Source organism: Daldinia decipiens (genome assembly GCF_022478715.1).
Source record: "Daldinia decipiens strain CBS 113046 unplaced genomic scaffold F4813scaffold_25, whole genome shotgun sequence".
In the NCBI taxonomy this organism is placed as follows: Eukaryota; Fungi; Ascomycota; class Sordariomycetes; order Xylariales; family Hypoxylaceae; genus Daldinia; species Daldinia decipiens.
The window spans coordinates 43,331-63,986 of record NW_026054568.1 but is presented as its reverse complement, the minus strand read 5'-3'; the positions used below and the strand labels follow the sequence as shown (position 1 = coordinate 63,986).

Below are 20,656 nucleotides of genomic sequence, written 5' to 3'. Positions count from 1 at the left end.
ATTACGTAGTTGGGGATGGAAACGAATTACGGCTTTTGTAAGGCCTAGTTCAATCCTTTTCATTCACAATTTCCCATCTCAACATTTTCTTGGCGGGCATATATGTCGAGACTGTGATTGTGACAACAATAATCAGATTTGCTGGATTTAGTTATTACTAGCTACTTCGTAGTATGCCTGCTATTCGACGCGTAAGTACGAGATGGAACGTCATCGTCCATTGCTACAACACAATAGATTAGAACTAGCCAATCGTGTCTCTACGCCAATACCCTGGGTACATCATTTCCATGGCTCTCCTGCCATGGGATGCAATATCGTAGTTTGTACAAGTGCCAAAGCTATTGCTACAAATCCCCGCCCTTTCGCCGCTCATTGACTCCCTAGCCATCATACACTGCTTTGTCCATTCATCTGCCCCTACATCCAGAGACATAACTTTCCACTGGAAGTCCCGCCAGCCTACCACAAAATAAGTTAGTATTGCTATTAACCAGCGCGGCGAGACACCAAACACATCTGAAATACATACCAGCCAATTCAATGTAGGGTGGAATTCTGCAACTGCAGGCACTGCGGTAATTCCTTCGCCGTCCAGCTGGCCGAGCTGTTTTCCCTTGCTGTCGTAAATATCAACGAACCGGTTCATATTGGCAATAGCAAACTTCTCCACACCGTCCGCCGGGTTGATTTGCCATTGCGGCTTGAGAATGGTTACCCAGCGGCCCGTCTGATTATTATGAGGAATTACGTGCGCCGGCTTCATCTGCTTGGCGGACAGGTCTTGGTCAGACTTCCACTTCATTGCGTCGGTCATATCGTAGACCTTAACCGTGTCGTCGTAGGATGATGTTGCTAAGCAGCCACTTCGACTCCATGAAGCATGCGACACAGACAATCGAGACTGGTGTTCGCCTAGTAATGATGGGCGACGAAGATCCCCCTTGCCCTTGATCATTCTCAAGTCCCATATCTTTAATGTCCTATCAAGCGATGCCGTCGCTACAAGATAGGGTAGGAGAGGGTTTAGGGAAAAGCCACCGATCTTATTGTCAGATAAGCTCCAGATTTCCGCTTTGGTCTTCGCACGCCTGTCAAATCTTCCAAAAGTACCTTCCAGAGTTGAGAAGAGGATGATGTCTTTAGCTTCGGGCGACATATCAATGCACGAGATACCCATATCGATGTCGTCGTCATCGGGTTGCCATAACTGGGTGCTAACTTGCGACTGTAAATCCAGGCAACGTATTGACGAGTCGTAAGAGCTAGTGATGACCGAATTTGGATCGAATACGGGCACTTTTATGGAAGTGATAGTCCTGCTATGTACTTCGAAGGCACCTACTTGAGGTAGAGGAATATCGACGTCTTCGTCATCCTCATCAGGATAGGTGGGCTTTTCTTGCGATGCGTCGAAAAAGCCTAAGGTGCCCTTCTTATCACCTGCGAGGATGATCGGTTTATCCTGTATGGGATGAAATGTGAGAGAATATACACGTTCAGGGGTAATTTTGATATCTGCGTGTGGTTAATACTACGATTCTACGGTAGAGATCCTTTACGTAAACACCTACCATTCGGGACCCAGCCATCGTAGAGCATGAGATCGCCCATCTCCTTTCTGAGGTCCTTTAGCTTGCTGTCCGAGGTATCTTTGATATCATCCTCGGTGAATGTTCGAACGCCTGGTTGGGCGCCTTGAACGAATGAAGCGAGAGCATTGGTACTTGACCATCTCTGGCCCTCGACTTGAAGATTTGACAGTTGCAAATCACCACTTGTGCGAATGCGTTTGGGTTCGGGCGGCTTCAACTCAGCAGGCACGTCTTCAAGCTTGACACCTGGTTCGGCACCAGCTCCGGCAAGTCTTGCACTCTGACGGGTAGGCATGATACGGGTACGAGGGGCTGGTTCGGCAGCTCTCCTCTTCTTGGGTGCAGTTGCTCGCGGCGGCGGAGCTGCGGCCTTGCGCATCTTGGCCGCGACTTCGGCCGATTCTTTTAGCAACTTAGCATTGTTAACCACGTTTGCTCTCCTTCGAGCCTCGAAAGTGCTTAGCTCGGGAGCCATGATGATTAGGTCTAATGAATTGCGAGATTTGATGCCGATGGTGAGAAAAGGAGAAAAGGGTAATTGCGTTACTACCGCTCAATATAGGTAGATAAAAATGAAAAGGAAGATTTGACACGAGAGGACTTTAAGATATGCTTGGATATTGGATGTGCGATGAAAGTGACCGGGGGTGAATTAGGCTTCAGTCGCCTCGGATAGAGACGCTATCTTCTTCTTGCTTTAACTTGTCACGGAATAGGGGACAGGAAAAGAAAAAGATGGAGAATGGTAATTAAATAGCAATCAAATCACAAGATCATCTTTTGACCGAAAAATGAAACGAAGCTGCACGAGAAAAGCGCAAGCATGAGTGATGATGGAAATGATTAAACTAGAGCAGAGGAATGAGAAATATCAATTAAGAACATCAATTAAGAACATTGAACCGAAGACGCGATGTCATGCGTTTAACGCGTATCCCTGTACATATTATTACGTCATCTAGAGTGGTAGAGTAGGGCCGCTAAGCCATAGAAGAAAATCAATATCTTATCGATAAGAAGAGGAAAATATCCCTCCAGCTTGAGTTACAACGAAAAAAAAAATAGTTCAAAAGAAAAGGAAAAAACCTATCGACCGAGATTTATATCCTCATTTGTCTTTTTCAAAATGACATCGACCTTGCTACCATTCCTTTATAATACGAGGACTATCCTACGAACGAATCCTCGAATTACCCTTACACTTTTTCGTTTTTTACACGCCACACGGCGGCAATTAAGAGAGGGTGATGAAATACCATTTGCCTCTTATGTTCCTAAAGATGAAACTCCGCCAGATCAGCCTCTTCGTCGTGGTACCATCACCCCGTCGGAGAGACGCGTATTTGAGCGTATCTTTGCCGATATAAAAGCCCGTGGTCTTAAGCCTTTTGTACCCGAAGAATCATCAGCAACCTCAGCTACTCGCACTACTCTATCTATAATGCAACAAGCTGTCCAAGATGCTAACCAGATCCGCCCCGCTACCTTTACTACCCCTGGTATACCGGATGGTTCTACCCAAAATCGGCAGAAGGCTCTTCTGCGATTTCCACCCGAATTGCGCGCTGCTGCTAGCAAGGCGTTCGATACTATCCAGCCTTCAAAATCAAGTCTTCCGAGCGGTGATGACATCGCATATGATGAAGCTTCTATCGCGGCCAGCCGAGGAGACCTTGATGAAGGTTGGAAAGTGCCCACAAATGCCGTCGACCGCACTGTAGAATTAGAGGATAAGCGTTACCCTGAACGCACCCGTGTCGAAGGGTTAATCACTGCTGCTGAGACCGACTTCGAACTTTGGGATGTCCTAGAAAAAGAAGTGTTCGTAATGCCTACCAGACTTGGTATTGGCGGTAACGCATCCAAATTGGTAGAAACAGAGACTACAGTGCCGAGAAAGAAGAAGACGAAAGCGGTTATGGCCAGTGAGACGGTGGACCATCTTGAAGATGCAGCCGCTACTCTCGAGAGTGTAGATGCGCCGGAAATAATCCCAGAAGAAACGGACGTCACATCCACCGAAGCTAACACCCCATCCCATGAATTGAGTCTCTACATACATGGGCCGTTATACCCGGAATATCTCCTACTCGCATTGCGACGTCTTGACACCGCATTTCGTGTGCCATCGCCTCTCGCCTTCTCCATACTACCCCGGGTTAAGGAGCTAGGACTCGAGTCATATATCCTCGGCGTGTCAACACCTTTCTATAACGAGCTTCTGGAAATTTACTGGACCCGCCGTGGCGACTTATCCGGAGTGCTAAACCTGCTCGAGGAAATGCGCCATTGTGGTCTCCGCTTTGACGCACAAACTGCGTCTTTCCTTGGGAGAGTAAATACGGCGTTAACTCTGCTAGCTACTAGGGAGGCCCCCGGTTCCTTTGCAAAGGCCCTCATGACCATGCCTGAATATGATCGGTCTGTACGACACCGCATAAAGCGTTGGCATGACGCTGTGGACTCGTCAGTCAACGAAGAGATATCATGACATTAAAACTTGAGAAAGATAGCTGAGCTAGAGTAGTGGCTGTTGATCCGCGACGTGATAGGTAGGATGTATTATCTAGCTCCTAGGTTTATGCTGATAATATAATAACTGATACCCATTAAATATATTTCTCTCCTCATTCGAACGGGATATTATTTAAGACAAACTGGCTTCGTTAATTTTTAAGCTGTATCTCTAGGACTGTATCGAAGCCTTCAATTGATTAGACGGCCACATTCTACCGAATATTTTATAAACATGTTACCGGAGCAATAGTTCCTAAGATCGTTTAGTGTCTATCACAATATGTAGATGCTTTAATCTTCCCCGGCCTAAAACTAAGATTACTAACATTTCTCTCCTAAGTATCCATCAATTAATAGGTGGCTACGAAGGTGGCAGTACAGGAGTATTCGGCCTCCGGATTTCAAACCCATCATTGCCGATTTAATGCTGTCCCTCCCTCTCAGTTGGAGTAAGTTGGAGTTGGTCAGACTTATACATTCGCCGGCATAAATTTCCCCCCATCCATTGATTGATGTTATAGAACAACAAACTCATGGCCTTTCCGGTTTCCGGTGTTCAATTGTCTTCTCAGTGCACCATGAATTTTGACGAGAGCTACGACGTCGTAGTGATTGGAGGAGGTAATGCTGGATTCTCCGCGGCCATTACCGCAGCGCAATCTGGTGCTCGGGTCTGTCTACTTGAGAAAGCGCCTCTTGAAGACGCGGGGGGCAATACATTCTACACTGCGGCTGCATTCAGGTGCTGCTTTGACGGCTTGCAAGATTTGTTACCCAACCTCTTCCAGCCCGATGGCACGAAAGGCTTGCCGCAGAGTCATATTGATAAGATCGAGATGGCGCCTTACACAGAAGCCGACTTCCACGCGGTAAGCTTCGATTATGAGTTCTGACCAGTTAACTATGTCTGACTTAATCAAAGGATATCAATAGAGTTACCAAGGGAAGAGCAGATCCGGTGCTCGCTGATATCCTTGTGGATAATTCGAGAGAATCAGTTCAGTGGTTGATGGATAATGGCGCCCGCTTCATACTTTCGTTTAATAGGCAATCGTTCTTCATTGATGGGAAGTATAAATTTTGGGGCGGAATGGTTATGAACATGGCTGGTAGGATCCCTACTTGACCTCGTCTCTTTGGCATGCCCCTATTCTCGATACTGATATTGATATTGATACCTTGACATAGGCCAAGGCAAGGAGCTATTCGAATTTCATATGAGTACTGCGAGGAAACATAGAGTAGATATTCATTTCAACTCCCCAGCAATTGATCTCATCGCCGATCCTACAACAGACGGAGCAGTTGGTGTCAAGGTATTCAGGGACGGGAGCCTAAGAACTATTGGCGCCCAAGGAGGTATCGTATTGGCTTGTGGTGGGTTTCAAGCGTCTCCGGCATTACGCGCCCAATATCTGGGTCCCGGTTGGGATTTAGCTCATATTCGAGGGTCTAAATACAATACTGGAGACGGCCATACGATGGCTAGGAAGCTCGGGGCTAAATTGGAGGGCAACTACTCAGGTTGCCATTCCGTTGCTTGGGACGCTAACTCACCTCTTGCGTCTGGGAACCGCGTCTTAACTAACCGATACACCAAGTCGGGCTATCCTCTCGGTATTATGGTGAACATCGACGGTAGACGCTTTGTGGACGAGGGCTTCGACCTACGTAATTTCACTTATGCTGTTTATGGAAAAGAGATCTTGAAGCAACCGCAGGGTATCGCATTCCAAGTTTGGGACGCAAATGGCAGTAGATTTCTGCGCCAGGAAGAATACGCAGACGACGTGACGGCGAATATTAGGGCTGAAACCCTCGACCAGCTTGCCAACATACTTGTGACGAAGGGGTTAAAGGACAAAACACAGTTTCTTAAGACGATTGCCGAATTCAACGCCGCCTGCATGAGCTTCCAGCAGGAATGTCCCGGGACTAGGTTCGACCCGGCCGTGAAAGATGGCATGTCAACGCAGGGCACCTCGAGGTCACTCGAAATAGGCAAGACCAACTGGGCCATGCCCATCGAGCATGGCCCGTTCCAGGCTGTAGAGGTGACGTGCGGCGTTACATTTACGTTCGGTGGATTGGCGGTCACACGCGCCGCGGAGGTCTTGAGCGAGGCAACCTTCCGGAAAATTGACGGACTCTATTGCGCGGGCGAGCTGCTAGGGGGGCTCTTTTGGGATAACTATCCCGGCGGCAGTGGGCTGACTATGGGTACCGTGATGGGTAGGATAGCAGGAAGAGAAGCTGCTAGCAGGGCAAAAACTCGTGGCGCTGGCGATGATTCGATGTAAATTGGTTGCAAGGGCTACTATACTTTTCACGACTACCAACCAACGTATTGGATATATCACAATATAGGTATCCATCTAGGTTGGGCACATGTATTGATCAAATAATTTTGTAATGATTTTGTAGTGAGCTGTTTTGGGAACTTGACCTCATGTCGAGCTCTTAATATGAAGTAATTCGAAGTCAACATCTTATAATAAAACATTAAACGGTTCAAAATATGAGACTCTTTGTCCCCCGAGTAGAGTACCTTAGAATATAACATGATTAATGATGACTTCTCGGATGCGTATCTCTGCTCGGTGAGATAAAGGAGACTATACAGTGTTAAACCAAACTATTCACGTAGCGCTGGTATAAGATACACTGTACGGGGCATATGAGCTTTTAGTTAGCTGAAAGATGACAGAAAAGTTTTTATTTCTCGTGGCAATTACATCACTTTATTCGCACTCTTGCTAAGCCTAGGCTTCTGCATATTCCCACTGGCGAGGACATCCTGTATATGCACTTATTTCTTGGGTCTAGAACTTCGGAGCCCTGTGGTGGGTTAGATCATCCTGTTCCCAAATTATTTGCCCTCGCACGTGTGATATCACCAACCCTCGTCGATCCTTTGGAAGAATTTCTATTGAAGAGATAAGCTTTTTGGGACCCGAGCGCCTGGAACCTAGATTCATAGGACGGATCTTAAGCGATTTAGGCTTGTTAGTTGCCTACTCTGGTCGAGTAACTACCTCTTAGTTACGACTTCCTAGAAGATCTTATTTCGTACCATCTACGAAGTACATATATCTTAACTCGGACGAAACCGTCATGATGTGGCAAGGTGAACATAGCAGGCAGAATGAACCAATTTCAATCAGCAAGGATGTCGAAAAGACTGTCGGACAAAGCGACGCTGTTGAATCCAAAAGCCATACCTCATTGAAGAGGTTTCGGGAGACTCTGGCGAGACTGATCTTGGCTGGCCCCATTGAAGATCGAGGAGTTATGCCAGTATCGTTGGAAGACCGGACAGCTACCAATTATAGCAGCTACTTTTCGATATGGGCATGCATGAATATAAACCTCTTACCGTAAGTCTTTGTCAAATACGGATCCGTACGTACCGTCAACCGGGAGTAGAGCCAGTTTACTAACATCTGAATAAGTATCACATTTGGCATGCTAGGTCCAACTTATGGATTAAGTTTAAGAGATTGTTCTCTGGTTATCATTTTCTTCTGCATCCTAACTGCTTCCATACCGGCCTACCTTGGTACTCTTGGCCCTAAGACCGGCTTACGTCAAATGATACAGGCTCGCTTCTCGTTTGGAAGATATTTAGTTTCGGTACCGGTTATCTTAAACTTGGCTACGCTCACGGGCTTCTGTGTCGTCACTTGCGTCATTGGGGGTCAATGCTTATCCGCTGTAGCCGGCGGTTCTTTGACTCCGGCAGTTGGCATCGTTATCATGGGTGTTATGGCTTTGCTCATTTCTTTTTGCGGATATGACGTTTTACATCAATATGAACGCTTTGCCTGGATTCCGGCTTTAGTGGCTATCATCATCACTACCGGTTGCGGAGGGACGGGCCTCGTCCAGCAAGCACCAGCGGAGCCTGCGACAGCCGGTGGTGTCCTTAGCTTCGGGATGATCATAGCGTCGTATATGATACCGTATGCTTGTCTTTCGTCTGATTTTACGACATATTTAAACCCCAAGTTCTCCTCGTAAGTTATCATTATATCCTATTGAGCTGTTTAGCCCCTGAACTAACTGGTCTTAAGCGCGAGGCTCTTCTTATATGGCTATGCAGGTCTCATCTTCCCGTCGGTATTACTAATGGTTCTAGGTGCCTCTATCGGTGGCGCTATAAATAGCATTCCCGAGTGGGAAGCAGGGTACGAGTCGACACAAGTTGGTGGCGTATTAGCAGCGATGTTGTCGCGAGCTGGCGGCTTCGGAAAATTCGTCGTGGTCGTACTCTCGCTAACTCTACTTGGGAACATCGCCGCAACGATGTACTCGATTACTCTCAACTTCCAAATATTGATTCCGCAGCTTGTCGTGGTGCCGCGGTATATGTTCTCAGTCGTAATCACGGCCATCGTTATACCGGTTAGTATCAGAGCAGCGGTGGAATTCATGTCCAGTCTTGAGAACTTCGTCGCCCTCATCGGTTATTGGTCTGCCGCATTCGTGGCAGTGGTAATCATAGAGCATAATGTTTTCAGGGGTGGTAAATACGACACATATGATCACGATAGTTGGAACGTGGCGTCTCGTCTACCATGGGGAATCGCTGCTCTGACGGCGAGTGCTCTAAGCTTTGCGTTGGTGATCCCTAGCATGTCGCAAGTGTGGTTTGAGGGTCCAATTGCGAAAAAATCAGGCGACATTGGATTTGAGATGGCTTTTGCTATAACAGCGATTCTCTACCTCCCTCTCCGATATCTAGAGAAAAGGCTGAGCGGACGATAGAGAAGAACCGAGTCAGATACTCGGGTATCCGATTCGTATAAGTAGATGATATATGAGTATATATGAATTAACTGTTTCATAGACGGGTCTGGACATTACTATGAAACGACGAGAAAACACATATGGCCCATAAATTTTGACTACTTTACACGTTAGCCTTTCGCACAACCTCTTTCAAATATTGGGTAAGCTATTCTAAATAGGTACGGTGCTATTCTGAGGTATGCAAGCCCCGTAGAAGGTTTTCGTTAGAGACTCGGTTGAATTCTTGACAGCTGCACCCAATGCAGTTGTTCCACACTTGAGACCCAGCACGAAGCTCCCAGCCATCACGTCAGCCATATACGCTCCTGTATGCGTATGATCCTTTGGATAATTGGCGTTGACAGTAGTCGGGCCCAAATTAATCATAGCTTGAATTGCATACTGCTTATGTGGAACATGATAAACATCTGGGCTTGCTAGTTCGGCAGCTGCATGCCTTCAAGATGGTCAGTGAAAGTATATAAGGCTTCACCGATTCGAGATACTCACCAAGCGTAATAATCGAATCTAGACGTCTCGCTAACACACGTGCCAGTCTCGCAAATGTTGTTTGGGGTAGGGGAGTTTAAGATAACCTTTGCCCCCTTGTCAAGGAATAACCTCGCAGCGTTTTTATAGTAAGCCGGATACGTCAGTACTGTCTCCTGAACGCCATTATACGTCGTTTGGCAGGTCTGATCACCATCTCCTGGGCAGTCGGTTCTGCCGTTGTCAGTACTTAGACTGCCGCCGTCGTTGTGCCCGAATTCGATAACGACCCAATCACCAGGCTTTACGATGTTGGCCACTTCCGTGAAGCGGCCTTCACGGGTAAACGACCTTGCACTCCTCCCACCGATCGCAGAGTTGCGCACGACATAATCGGAACCGAAGCTGTACTGAAGGTACTCGCCCCAACCCTCGGTGGGGATTCCCGAGCCACCGCCTCCCTTTGCCATTGTCGAATCGCCGCATAGATGAATAGTGGTAGGAGCTGTCGGTGCAGCTGTGGCAGTTAGAGCCAGCAGCCACCAAACCCCGCGGAAACCCATAGTCAAAATATCACGAGGGAGACTGATATGGTGTCTCTAAACGCGATAAGTTGTTGATGGAAACTCGTACTGCGGCGAACGTCGTTTAAACGAGGATTGCCAACCGTATCTATATATCAATACGATATTAACAACCTAGGTGCCTAGGTCATCTATTAACACGGCATAAATTGTACCCACCGGTGATTATAAAAAATAGCTGGGCATTTAATTCCGCTACTCAGACGACACGATCTAGACCGAGGCCTGCGTCACGATGAAACGATAACTCACAGATCCCGGTTAACGATAGACGCGTCTCGTATACTATTTACTGCCTAACCTTTAATTATTCCGTATCTTATTGAACTCCGCAAGTAGGCCTATATACGGCGACACCCCGAACAAGGCGAGCGGAGGGGGCCGGAGTAAATAAGACATTTGCCGGGATATCACCCTCCGTAAATTCCACCGGTCAATTGCCTAAATGGTGAACTTGTCTGGTTCATATTATTTCTCAATAGGTAAGATAGAGTCGTATCCTTGGCAAAATCCAATAATTGGTGGCTTTTGAATAGTTAATTGCCGCCAATGATTCGCTATATCCAAGGTAATAATTATAGCAGGTGGCCTAAGTACCTCAAGCTAGATGCGCATGTAACACATGTTGTACTTGGCGACGTTAGAAGCTGACATGAATTTTATTAGATTATAACTCATGCTAGTCATTAAACAGGACTTTGGATTTTTGCTAAACCCAATAACTGTGTTATGATTCACACAACAGCCATGTGGATCTGTATCCCCTGTTGGCTCTCTAGTTTAATCGGAACGTCTGGAGCAACGAAGAAGATAAATCCTTCCTTGAGACGATGGTCTGTACCGTCGGCATGCATTACTCCATGCCCAGAAGTCACGATCATGACGCCAGGCCCATCACCCCCGGTAAGCTCCTCATTCTCGCCAGCGCCTAGGTCTATCTTGAGCATGTCGAATTCGCTCATTGGCGGCCTGTATACTACTGTCTTCCCCTTCTTACTTTTGTCTGACTTCTGGCTAGGGAGATATACGTCATCCCTACTATGAGCCTTAAAGGTCAGAGTACTCGCGAACAGATCGGCATTGTTGCGATCTCCGGGTGGACAGAAGCCGACGTTGAGCACGTTGTTGCTCCGAGCCATACACTCGACGATATCACCAGCTAGATATGCGTGGATCCCGTCCGCAGGAATCCATATCGCGTCTCCAGGATTGAAGACTAGGAAGTTCATGCACAGAAGTGCAACTAAACTGCCTGCGTCTTCTGGGCCGTACTGGTCTTGAAGACGAGGAAGCAAGTCTAGAATATAGGCTGCATCACCTAGTTGATCTCTCGGGGTCTTTGCGAGCTCTGTCTGAATTATCTTGACCGTCTTAAGATCGGATTTGAGTAGGTTCCTGGTTGCGGTTCGTAGTGTCTCATCTGTCCATTTTTCTGACTGCTCGGGATTGAACTGCTGAAGTGACCGTAACTGAAAGAGGGGCGCTATTTGGTCAAGCGGCTTGAATCCGGCGAATACCTCGAACTTAGAAAGCGCTACTGCAATTTCAGGTTTGTGATTTGGATCGGTGAAGTTGCTCGGATCCCTCTCGTGAAGCCTTTTGGCAAGTTCTTTGTTGGGATGGATCTGCAATGGAAGGGCCTTTGCTATTGACAGGATCTATAGTGTTTCGTGAGTTCTCTCTACTACCTAGCGAACAAAGCTAGCTTCTTATAGCAAGAGGCGGACCTTACCTTGGGTAAATAAGGTAGCTGTGTGCCAAATTTTTCGATGACCTTCTTCCCTAGAAGCTGCTCTTTATTGTGCTGGAGCACTTTGGCTAGCGGTTCGCCGGTTTCCAGCTTGCGAGCAGGGAAATCTGGGTAATCGCCAAACCACATTTCTGAATAAAACTCGTCATCTTTGATATGGAAATCAGTTCCGGGGGTCTGCGCATACATCTGTGCTGCCAGAGACTGTTTTCCCTTCTTGCCCCACGTGTAGTTATTGCAAGAGCCGCTCAGCTGAAAAACGAGTTGAGACGTCATTTTGATGACCGCGATGCACGTTAGATCTAATTATTTATTTTACTTTGAAAGAGACAATGCGTCAGATGGAATATATAGAAGAAACTGACCAAACTAGATGAATCTTCTTCTAATATCTATAACAGTATTAGGTGGGTGAAATGATAACTACATCTCTCTATTATGCCATTGTTGCTGGAAATTATTATATCTCTTCTTCTATGTACGCAATACTTAAAATCTGCCACAGTGATGTGATGTTGCCATGTCGTCATAGAAGACGTTTGTGTTAAACCTCGGGCATGTCATAGTTATGTGGGGGTTCGGGGGATTAAAGGCATAACTTGATGAATCAATATGGAATGTGGTCAGTAAGGGATCGACATCCGCTGCGACGCGTGGCAATTTAACCCAGAGTTCCGTTTACTCAACAATTGCCCTTAAAGTAATACGAATTGCTTAACAACATTGATAGAGATAATGATGTCAACTTCTGGCTCATTAGCGCGTTGACTGTGTAGGAGTCTGGGAGGTATGTGTGGCGTTCCACATGGCTACCTTTATCATCTACATAGGCGATATGATCGCTTAGATGTAGATTGATCGATCGATCGATCGCCCAAATGCGGCTGAGCGCTAACTTAGGGATATTGTTATAGAATCGGGTTTTATAAGACATCCACGTTGAAGGAAGCATAGAACAACCAGCTGTTTCCTAGCGACAGACCTCAAAGTTGATTGAGACTTCATGCTACTTATAATCAAGACTGATTTTCTTGGAAATGGGCTTTCTAAGAATAAAATGTCAATTGACTACTAGCCCCAGAAAATAGTAAACCGGCTCTGCGCTAAAAGGAGTTCGGCCTCTAGACTTCACCACCAGACTTAGTTCTCTAGACAAGTTCTCTAGACAGCCATCGACGTCATCGGCCTAGCTTATAGATAATTGGTTAAGCATGGACATCGCCTTTGGAATAAGAGCAAGAAGTCATGGAAAATTCGAGACGCCGGGCCTGTACTAGTTCTATTTCCTCGTATATAAGTCGTGGGACTCGTTCAACTCGACGGATTTAATTATTTAAGAGTTAGCTGGCTGTTGCGCACAACATACTCAATGTCTACTGATCAAGATATAAAGCGATATGTCCCTTCGGACCAAACCCTAACCAGTACCATAATTGCAGATATCCTTCCGGTTCCGCCAACGACACAGCCTGTTAACGAACCCAAGAAATACGCGAAGGCAAATAGTCTAACTGAAGAACCAACACTTTCTCATGCTTTGGCGACTGACGACCATGAAGAGAAAGGATTGGCTCAACAAGAACACGACGAGGAGGTAGTTGATTTAGGCTGGAACGAGAAGAAGCATGATATTCCTGCGCCACTAGTCGGAGGCTTGGGTAACGAAGATCTATGGCTTCTTGTTCGTAGGTTCAACAAGGTACGAAAAGGCCGCTTGGACTGGCATATGTAGCTAGGTTAGAGCACTGACAGAACCGACTCACAATAGCAAGTATACCACGTCAAAGAAGTCCCCACTGCTGTGCCTGGGGATCTGGATCTAAATATCGCCGACGAGGAGGAATTCTCTCCCGATAAATTACGCGCCAATATCGAGCGTTTCTACATGACCGTTGTAGTAGGATTACTCGCAGCTGTGAAGCATGTTGCACGGTTACGCTCGTGGCGCGAGGCTCGACGGACCTCGTATTTTTGCGCGGTAAGCTTTGCCGAACGATGACCACAGATGATTTTCATACCTCTCGTGGCCAGCACTGACGAGTACATACAGGCTTACTTTGTCGCTTGGGTGTTCGATATGATTGTCCCACTTCTAACATTGACTTTGATCACCTTGGTCGTCTATCCGCGGTCGAGAGAGGTTTTATTTCCACCAGCGCCCCTCGCTTTAGTAGATTCCAAATCCGGCGGCGTACAGAAACCTAAGGCTGGCGTACTTGGTAGTACTGACAGCTCAACTGGGGCGCCGCAAAACTTCAAAGGCGAGGCTGTCGAGCAGGAAGCCAGCAACTTCGTCAATAGTTTTACTTCTATCGTAGTTACTAGCGCCACGGGGAAACACCCGCAAGGCGCACCCTCGACAGAGACAGGTTCTCCTGATGATGATGATGCCGTGCCTGATCCTACAAGAGCAACTATGGCAGCCGCTGAGGCAAAGGACGTTGCGGCCGGAGGCAAGACCAACTCGAAGCATGATAAGACTAAAGTTCCTGTCGAGACGGCAATGTGGTCAAAGATGAGACCTATCATGCACGGCATCGCAGATGTGTCGGATACGTGGGAGCGATTCGCAAATGCTGTTTCTCCTACGTCGCCTTTCCCAAAGGGGGTCTACAAGCTTAGACTTGCTGCTTTGATTACACCACTCTTCTTCATCTCTTTATTCGTCACGTCATATATGTTTATGAAAGGGATGACATTTGGAGTAGGTGTTGGCTTTTTCGGGGATCCCATTGTTGCCCGCGGATTGAAGTGGCTTAACCACACATTCCCTCGCTGGCAGAAGCTCCTAGAGCTTCGCAATACGGTCCTCAAAGGTGTACCAACCAATGCGCAGTTGACACTCACTCTGCTTCGCATAGGTGAGGCTAATAAGGCACCTCTACCACCGCCTCCATGCATCAACGAGCCGCCACCTGAAAGGCCTACGGAAGTTACTGATGCCGAATTGCGAGCTACTGGAGCTGAACCCCCGTTAAATGCAACCGATGAAGAGCTTCAGGAGGCTATGGAGCATGATCCACGAACTGCATACGAGACTGGTGGTTCGGACATAGATGCCGCAAAGGGCTCACCCAAGCACGGTAAGCGCGGGAGTAAGATCATAGGCTTCTTCAAGGGGACAACTAAGGGCGCAGTTAAGGCGGCTATTGGGTCCGATCACGCTCGGGCGAAGGCGGGATCTCGTCACGCTAGGAACCGTCTAGGCGCTGTTCCACGGTCGAACATCAACCACGTTTCCGGACCTATCGATTTTAATGGCCGCTACAATGGTAAGAAAGGACATGTATATATTACTACGAAGTCAACGATCCCAGCGGTATCCTTCAGCACAGACGAGACAATCGAGAAGATCGGGTCGGTGGAGCGAGAAGATCTACACCCGCTATGGACCGTGGCAATCAACAATATCGCCGAAATTAAGAAGATTAGCGGATATGGATGGAAGGCTAAAATTGTTGTGGGTTGGTCTCTAGGTAGAGAGGTGGCAGACGGGTTGGAGATCACGGATCGGGCGGGAAATGTACGGCGTATCACCGCGCTGCCCATGAGGAATGAGTTATTTAACCGTCTCGTGGCAATCGGAGGACAGAAATGGGAGGCCTGGTGAGAGGCCTACGACCACAAACCTCCCGATATTATCATGTCTAACAGAAAAGGGTAGTATAGAAGCATCTTCAGGCGGCTGATTAGTTGCTATAGTTTACTTCTTTGTATATATAGTAGAGAACATGTAGGATAAGTGCATACAGTCTTTCAATCTAATATCTAGTCACGATACTGGAGGCTCGTATCTTACTGATACGGATGATATGGCCTACTCCGCTTCTGAACAGGTCGTTCACATACTCAGTTCTATGCCATATATAGCCTCTGTTGCCCACTGAGAATTACGCGAAAATATCCAGTCTATATGGGTATAAAAAGGGTTGTTCAGTTCTATCTCTACTTTCGACGCACGCCATACCATCCTCCATCTAAAGTGATCATTATAATGCGCATTCATCTCCTAATTTTAGCAACCCTCCTCCTTGCCAACTATAGCTAAAACCACGTAGCTCCCTTAGGAGATCATAGAGGGAAAGGGCAAAAGGGGAAGGACGAATATGGTGTTCATATAATTTTAGATATATAACGAAACCTATGAGACCGGATCTGCATATATGTACTTTAGAGGTTAATGGTAACCTGATTAAATAAAGTCTGTGGGCTACAGACAAGCCATGAAACTATCTGAGATGAACTATTGATGTAGCTGGAAGCTCTTTGGTCCAAAATGCTTCAGTGGTCAGGGTATCTGACACTCAGCTATTGGAAGCATCTCAATAGAATCTCCAATGGACTAACTCAAATGCTTTGGAAACTTAGGCTTCTTAGATTTTACGGTATCATACAACTCCCGACTCTTGAACAGCAAACTGATCTTTTTCAGAGTCTAATATAGCTAGCGCATCGAACGGCAAGGTGACCATCGGTGTTGTATGTCCAACGTCGACATTAAATAGAATGGGGAATTCCTTCTTAGAGAGCGGACCATCACATAAGAGACCTTTGATAACACTGATATATTTCTCTCTCTGCTTCGTAGAGTCGTACCCGAACGGACGCCCTACTACTAAGCCCGCGGCATCTTCAAAAACACCCTGGGCAATAAGATCTGCAATCCCAGCCTTTACCCGATCTATCGGGTTTCCTGATCCAAACTTTTCGCCAGTAGCAGTCTCGAAGAATATAATCCGGCCCCGCCAATCTGGGACGATTTGTCGTACTCCGTTGAGACGTGCCATAACGGATAGACAGCCACCAAAGAGCCGTCCCTGCGCCTTGCCTGGCCGGAGCCATATCCAACCGGGAGTAGGGACGAGCTCTGTTTTGTGTATAGATGCCGGATCGTGGAACCAAGAAGGATGCTTATGCGCATACGTTGGCGACCGCGAGACGTCGCCAATAGGTTCCCGATCCGCGATAGCACGGAAGAGGTGTTTAATACAGAATGCAAGTGGCAATGTTTCATCATCAACTGATTCGGACGCGCCAAGCTCTGGGATGACCCCTGGCCCGTAGAAGGTACGGAGTCCCGTAAATGCGTGTAAAAATCAGTGTAGCCCGGTAATATCGGAGTAGCCTACAACTATCTTGGGGTTGGCGCGGATGATATTATGTAGATCCGTATCGGCAATCAGACCTGGTAGCAACTCCGTGAAGGATGGCCCACCGACGGTGCAGATAATGGCGGAAACCTTAGTATCTAGGCAGGCGGCGCGCAGCTCGGATATGCGGTTGATAATAGATGATTGAATGCCTATATCCTTATTATAGAACTCACGAACGTTGTAGCCTCGTCCTTTGAGTACGGCGGTAGCTCGTAACACGGCAGCAGGATATTGGTCATTAAGTCGAGCTGAGGGCGATATGAAGGCAATTGTTGCACCTGGGTCTAAAGCCTTTGGAACTATGATTGAAGACATTTTAGATTATATGTTGTCTATGACATCTGGTTACATGTCTGCTAGTGTCTGTAGCTGGGGAAAAATACTTATATTACTATTAAGTACGAAGACTCTATTGTTGAAGGCCTGTCGTGGGTTATGCAAAAGGATGACCCCCCCTTCCCCCCCCAACGCGGGGTTGAGGCAGAGTACTACGTGTATAGTAAGTTGAGACATGGATACATTGATGGTGTATTCGCTACCTATAGTAATATGCCTATAGAACTGATTTCATTGTTAAATGCTGGTCAATAAATCAGAACTTTGTGACGAAGCATTCACAATTCTTATGGGCTCGGGATGATACACTTATCTGTTCTTGAGATAGTGAAAGATATTAAGAGCTATATAGAGGTACTTAATATATATTAATTACATGTAGTTATTAGTTAGTCGTTGAAGTGTGTCTTAGTTGCTGTGCTGGTTGTGCCCGAGTGCCCGAGTGCCCGAGTTTACGAGGGATATTGTCTTGCTAACCTCGATTTCCTCTTTCGGACAAGCTCCATCGAAAAAGGAAGTTCGTCTGTGCGCGATTTTCAAGCCTTTTTATTGGGTGCATCCCTAGGCTCTCACGTGTTTTTTCAAGTCTCCACTTTCATCTTTTCTCGAAATACGTATCTTTTTTACTTGACTTTTAGCCCAGCCCAGCCCACCCCGGCCAGCCACGGTCACCAACACAATACGTAGTAAAAGCCTGGGTTCGAAGCCCACATGCTTTTTATTTTTTATTTTATATATATATATATATATTTTAAAAAAGTCTATTCAAGGTTGATATTTGAGTTTGAGGTTTCCAGCCGCTACTGCCGGGGAATGGCGCGCGTAACGCGCCATTCCCCGGCAGCACCATATTACCTCCGTAAACTCGGGCTATTGTGGCGCACCGCAGGGGTGCCCTCATGTAAGTGGAATTACCCACGTGCTTTTCTAGGTTTTTACTTTTATTTTTTTCAAAATACACGCGCCATTCCCCAGCAGTACCATATTACTTTTGTAAACTCGGGCTATTTTTTATGTAAGTGGAATTACCTACGTGCTTTTTCAGGTTTCTATTTTTATCTTTTTCAAAATACGCGCGCCATTCCCTGGTAGCACCATATTACCTTCGAAAACTCGGGCTATTGTGGCGCACCGCAGGGGTGCCCTCATGTCATTTTGTGAGAAGATTAGTTAGGACAAGTCAACTTGAAGTTGTCTGTAGTGATTGTCATATGCATGCATGCATGCGTGACATGGATGTATGCATATGGTAGGAAAGCGGCTCCATTCAGCTGGGAACTACAACCTTAGATTGAGTCCGAAATCGGAGAGATATTTGAAGGTTTGAAGATCCCGGTCTAAGTGATTACCTATGTAGCAGCATGGTAGGTAAGACGCGATTGACCCACACTCAGGAACCTCCTTAGGATATCCCCTTTACCTAGGTAGGTATATAATAATAGCCTTTATATAATATAGGAGTTCTTCCTATGTCCCAGGCAAATGCCAACCTAAGAGGGCAACTCTGCTGTAATTCACCGTAATTCAGACTTTAGATTGGTCAATTTACAATGAGATATATAGGTACCTTTTTATATTTTTATAGAGTGAAAGCGGAAAGCATCCGTATGTGGGTCACCAACGCGTCGACAAGTCCCGACGTGCGACAATCACACGATAGTGAGAAGGAGTCTAAGTTAGGCAGGGTTAGCGAAATAATGATAAGGAGTAGCTTGTGGAGATTTGGTCTGAGCAGCATGCACGAACCCCCATGGCAACCCGTAGTTCCCGTCCTTTGCTTTTAATGTCCTATGTATTCCGTAGTTGCCTAGTAGGTTACGTAGTTAACCTAGCAACCTGGGAAACTGCAAACGGAGATCAGATAAGAACTGCCAAATATTTTTCTTTCCTTAAATCGGCTTTCCAAATCTTACCTTATCACTTAAAAACTTTCCAATTATAAGACGGGAAACCACATAGAAGCACATACGCGTATCATCATCATAACCTATCATCTCCAACAATGTCTTCTGCTTTCGTTCAGCGCCCGGCTCCGGCCTTTACTGCTACTACCGTCTTTCCCGGCGGCGAGTTCAAGGACATTTCCTTATCGGATTACCTTGGTCAATGGTTTGTCTCCCCTCCTGTCGCTCCTGTCGCTAGCCCTGGTTGTCTCTCTACATCTCGGTCTGCATCTCGGTCTTACCGACATAGTGTGTGCGTATGAGTTTCTTGTTCCGTGCTAATCCTCGTTTACAGGGTCGTCCTTCTCTTCTACCCTCTTGATTTCACATTCGTCTGCCCGACTGAGATCATCCAGTACAACGATGCCCTGCCTCGCTTCCGTGCCATCAACACTACCGTCCTCGGCGTGTCGACCGACTCTCACTTCTCCCATTTGGCTTGGACTGAGAGACCTCGCAAGCAGGGTGGTCTGGGCTCAGACTTGGAACTGCCTTTGGTGGCAGACAAGTCGCACAAGATCTCTCGCAGCTATGGCGTTCTGATTGAGGACGAGGGTGTCGCCCTACGCGGCCTCTTCATCATCGATCCTAAGGGTGTTCTGCGACAGATCACCGTCAATGACCTTCCCGTCGGACGCGACGTCGAAGAGACAATCCGACTTGTTCAGGCGTTCCAATTCACCGACGAGCACGGCGAGGTCTGCCCGGCAGGCTGGCAAAATGGCAGCAAGGGAATGAAAGCTGACCCCAAGGGCAGTTTGGAGTACTTTGCTACTCAGGATGGTCCAACTGAGAATGGTCATGCCAATGGAAATGGCGAGTCTAAGAAGCGAGCCAGAGTGGATTAGACCAGGAGGGCCCTTTGTGGAGAAATTGGAGAAGCAGACCACTGACGTAAGTGGTCTGGATGGCTGTGTACGTTAGATTCTTACGAATCAGACTCTGGCAATGCCTTAATACCGGACAGGAGTAATTAGACCGTGCATTCTATCTTTCAAGGGAGCGTAAGTTCTTCCACGAAGCACATAATAGCAAATCTCGTCATATTTCAGTCTTGGGTGCGGCCATGGTGCATGCTCTACCAGTGAGGTATATATTTTTGTAGGCGTGTTTGTCTCCAACTTGAGTACCTAAGTAATTGGGGAATTGACAATGGCGTATTGCAGTCGGAGTCGTTAAACCGAATCATGATGCGTAGTCCTTCCTCAGCTACCCATCTTCGTGATATTTGAAAGGGTTGAGATGGTTCAATAGGGCAGGGATGATAACAATTTATAAGTCAACAACCATTGCATCAATATATGACGAACATGGCTTAACTCGTGAGTATTTATCCATACTTCTCTATAAATATGCGGCCAAAAAAAGTAGGGGTCATTGTCCCTATTGTCCCTGGAACAGTGTTGAAGCTATGTACTAGTTATAGCCCTATCTATTCTGATGATCGGGCCATTGATGGTTTTGATGGGCGGGCACACCAAAGGTTTTGCTCTGTCTT

General features: G+C 46.8%; 9 protein-coding genes across 9 annotated transcripts; 5 read left to right on the top strand and 4 right to left on the bottom strand.

Annotated features, from left to right (window-relative positions):
• Positions 1-120: 120 nt before the first annotated feature.
• On the bottom strand, positions 121-2,476 carry F4813DRAFT_142331 (WD40 repeat-like protein). Its single transcript, XM_049238851.1, has 3 exons — positions 1,575-2,476; positions 533-1,518; positions 121-462 (listed from the first exon to the last, which is right to left on the bottom strand). Exons 1-3 carry the CDS (start codon positions 2,068-2,070, stop codon positions 421-423), a joined length of 1,524 nt encoding a protein of 507 aa, XP_049097986.1. The 5' UTR covers positions 2,071-2,476; the 3' UTR covers positions 121-420.
• A 178-nt stretch (positions 2,477-2,654) lies between these two features.
• F4813DRAFT_365046 (uncharacterized protein) lies at positions 2,655-4,372 on the top strand. Its single transcript, XM_049243878.1, has one exon. The coding sequence runs from the start codon at positions 2,722-2,724 to the stop codon at positions 4,084-4,086; it is 1,365 nt and encodes a 454-aa protein (XP_049097985.1). The 5' UTR covers positions 2,655-2,721; the 3' UTR covers positions 4,087-4,372.
• Positions 4,373-4,401: 29 nt separating this feature from the next.
• F4813DRAFT_365044 (FAD/NAD(P)-binding domain-containing protein) lies at positions 4,402-6,631 on the top strand. Its single transcript, XM_049243877.1, has 3 exons — positions 4,402-4,981; positions 5,035-5,221; positions 5,301-6,631. Exons 1-3 carry the CDS (start codon positions 4,646-4,648, stop codon positions 6,410-6,412), a joined length of 1,635 nt encoding a protein of 544 aa, XP_049097984.1. The 5' UTR covers positions 4,402-4,645; the 3' UTR covers positions 6,413-6,631.
• A 211-nt stretch (positions 6,632-6,842) lies between these two features.
• On the top strand, positions 6,843-8,985 carry F4813DRAFT_365043 (permease for cytosine/purines, uracil, thiamine, allantoin-domain-containing protein). The gene is made up of 3 exons (XM_049243876.1): positions 6,843-7,489; positions 7,565-8,128; positions 8,186-8,985. Exons 1-3 carry the CDS (start codon positions 7,227-7,229, stop codon positions 8,877-8,879), a joined length of 1,521 nt encoding a protein of 506 aa, XP_049097983.1. The 5' UTR covers positions 6,843-7,226; the 3' UTR covers positions 8,880-8,985.
• Positions 8,986-10,422, bottom strand: F4813DRAFT_365041 (carbohydrate esterase family 12 protein). The gene is made up of 2 exons (XM_049243875.1): positions 9,414-10,422; positions 8,986-9,360 (listed from the first exon to the last, which is right to left on the bottom strand). Exons 1-2 carry the CDS (start codon positions 9,953-9,955, stop codon positions 9,075-9,077), a joined length of 828 nt encoding a protein of 275 aa, XP_049097982.1. The 5' UTR covers positions 9,956-10,422; the 3' UTR covers positions 8,986-9,074.
• Position 10,423: 1 nt separating this feature from the next.
• F4813DRAFT_142274 (mannose-6-phosphate isomerase) lies at positions 10,424-12,205 on the bottom strand. Its single transcript, XM_049238850.1, has 2 exons — positions 11,709-12,205; positions 10,424-11,634 (listed from the first exon to the last, which is right to left on the bottom strand). The coding sequence occupies exons 1-2, from the start codon at positions 12,000-12,002 to the stop codon at positions 10,711-10,713; spliced, it is 1,218 nt and encodes a 405-aa protein (XP_049097981.1). The 5' UTR covers positions 12,003-12,205; the 3' UTR covers positions 10,424-10,710.
• An 890-nt stretch (positions 12,206-13,095) lies between these two features.
• Positions 13,096-15,336, top strand: F4813DRAFT_381646 (uncharacterized protein; the record flags this gene model as incomplete). Its single annotated transcript, XM_049245706.1, has 3 exons — positions 13,096-13,425; positions 13,495-13,704; positions 13,777-15,336. The coding sequence occupies 3 exons, from the start codon at positions 13,096-13,098 to the stop codon at positions 15,334-15,336; spliced, it is 2,100 nt and encodes a 699-aa protein (XP_049097980.1).
• A 778-nt stretch (positions 15,337-16,114) lies between these two features.
• On the bottom strand, positions 16,115-17,194 carry F4813DRAFT_381645 (peptidase; the record flags this gene model as incomplete). The annotated part of the gene is made up of 2 exons (XM_049245705.1): positions 16,115-16,765; positions 16,856-17,194. 2 exons carry the CDS (start codon positions 17,192-17,194, stop codon positions 16,115-16,117), a joined length of 990 nt encoding a protein of 329 aa, XP_049097979.1.
• Positions 17,195-19,108: 1,914 nt separating this feature from the next.
• On the top strand, positions 19,109-20,193 carry F4813DRAFT_142198 (thioredoxin-like protein). Its single transcript, XM_049238849.1, has 3 exons — positions 19,109-19,324; positions 19,454-20,073; positions 20,126-20,193. The coding sequence occupies exons 1-2, from the start codon at positions 19,218-19,220 to the stop codon at positions 20,004-20,006; spliced, it is 660 nt and encodes a 219-aa protein (XP_049097978.1). The 5' UTR covers positions 19,109-19,217; the 3' UTR covers positions 20,007-20,073; positions 20,126-20,193.
• Positions 20,194-20,656: the final 463 nt, after the last annotated feature.

Bases quoted from the DNA above. Each gene is read 5' to 3' on its own strand.
- F4813DRAFT_365046 (XM_049243878.1), top strand. From the start codon at position 2,722: ATGACATCGACCTTGCTACCATTCCTTTATAATACGAGGACTATCCTA.
- F4813DRAFT_365044 (XM_049243877.1), top strand. From the start codon at position 4,646: ATGGCCTTTCCGGTTTCCGGTGTTCAATTGTCTTCTCAGTGCACCATG. The intron at 4,982-5,034 runs GTAAGCTTCGAT...ACTTAATCAAAG, and splicing joins CAGAAGCCGACTTCCACGCG to GATATCAATAGAGTTACCAA. The intron at 5,222-5,300 runs GTAGGATCCCTA...ACCTTGACATAG, and splicing joins AATGGTTATGAACATGGCTG to GCCAAGGCAAGGAGCTATTC.
- F4813DRAFT_142198 (XM_049238849.1), top strand. From the start codon at position 19,218: ATGTCTTCTGCTTTCGTTCAGCGCCCGGCTCCGGCCTTTACTGCTACT. The intron at 19,325-19,453 runs GTTTGTCTCCCC...CCTCGTTTACAG, and splicing joins TCGGATTACCTTGGTCAATG to GGTCGTCCTTCTCTTCTACC.
- F4813DRAFT_142331 (XM_049238851.1), bottom strand. From the start codon at position 2,070: ATGGCTCCCGAGCTAAGCACTTTCGAGGCTCGAAGGAGAGCAAACGTG. The intron at 1,519-1,574 runs GTAGGTGTTTAC...AACCACACGCAG, and splicing joins CGATGGCTGGGTCCCGAATG to ATATCAAAATTACCCCTGAA. The intron at 463-532 runs GTATGTATTTCA...ATTTTGTGGTAG, and splicing joins ACCCTACATTGAATTGGCTG to GCTGGCGGGACTTCCAGTGG.
- F4813DRAFT_142274 (XM_049238850.1), bottom strand. From the start codon at position 12,002: ATGACGTCTCAACTCGTTTTTCAGCTGAGCGGCTCTTGCAATAACTAC. The intron at 11,635-11,708 runs GTAAGGTCCGCC...GAAACACTATAG, and splicing joins AGCTACCTTATTTACCCAAG to ATCCTGTCAATAGCAAAGGC.
- F4813DRAFT_365043 (XM_049243876.1), top strand. From the start codon at position 7,227: ATGATGTGGCAAGGTGAACATAGCAGGCAGAATGAACCAATTTCAATC. The intron at 7,490-7,564 runs GTAAGTCTTTGT...CATCTGAATAAG, and splicing joins ATGAATATAAACCTCTTACC to TATCACATTTGGCATGCTAG. The intron at 8,129-8,185 runs GTAAGTTATCAT...ACTGGTCTTAAG, and splicing joins TTAAACCCCAAGTTCTCCTC to CGCGAGGCTCTTCTTATATG.
- F4813DRAFT_365041 (XM_049243875.1), bottom strand. From the start codon at position 9,955: ATGGGTTTCCGCGGGGTTTGGTGGCTGCTGGCTCTAACTGCCACAGCT. The intron at 9,361-9,413 runs GTGAGTATCTCG...ACCATCTTGAAG, and splicing joins AGATTCGATTATTACGCTTG to GCATGCAGCTGCCGAACTAG.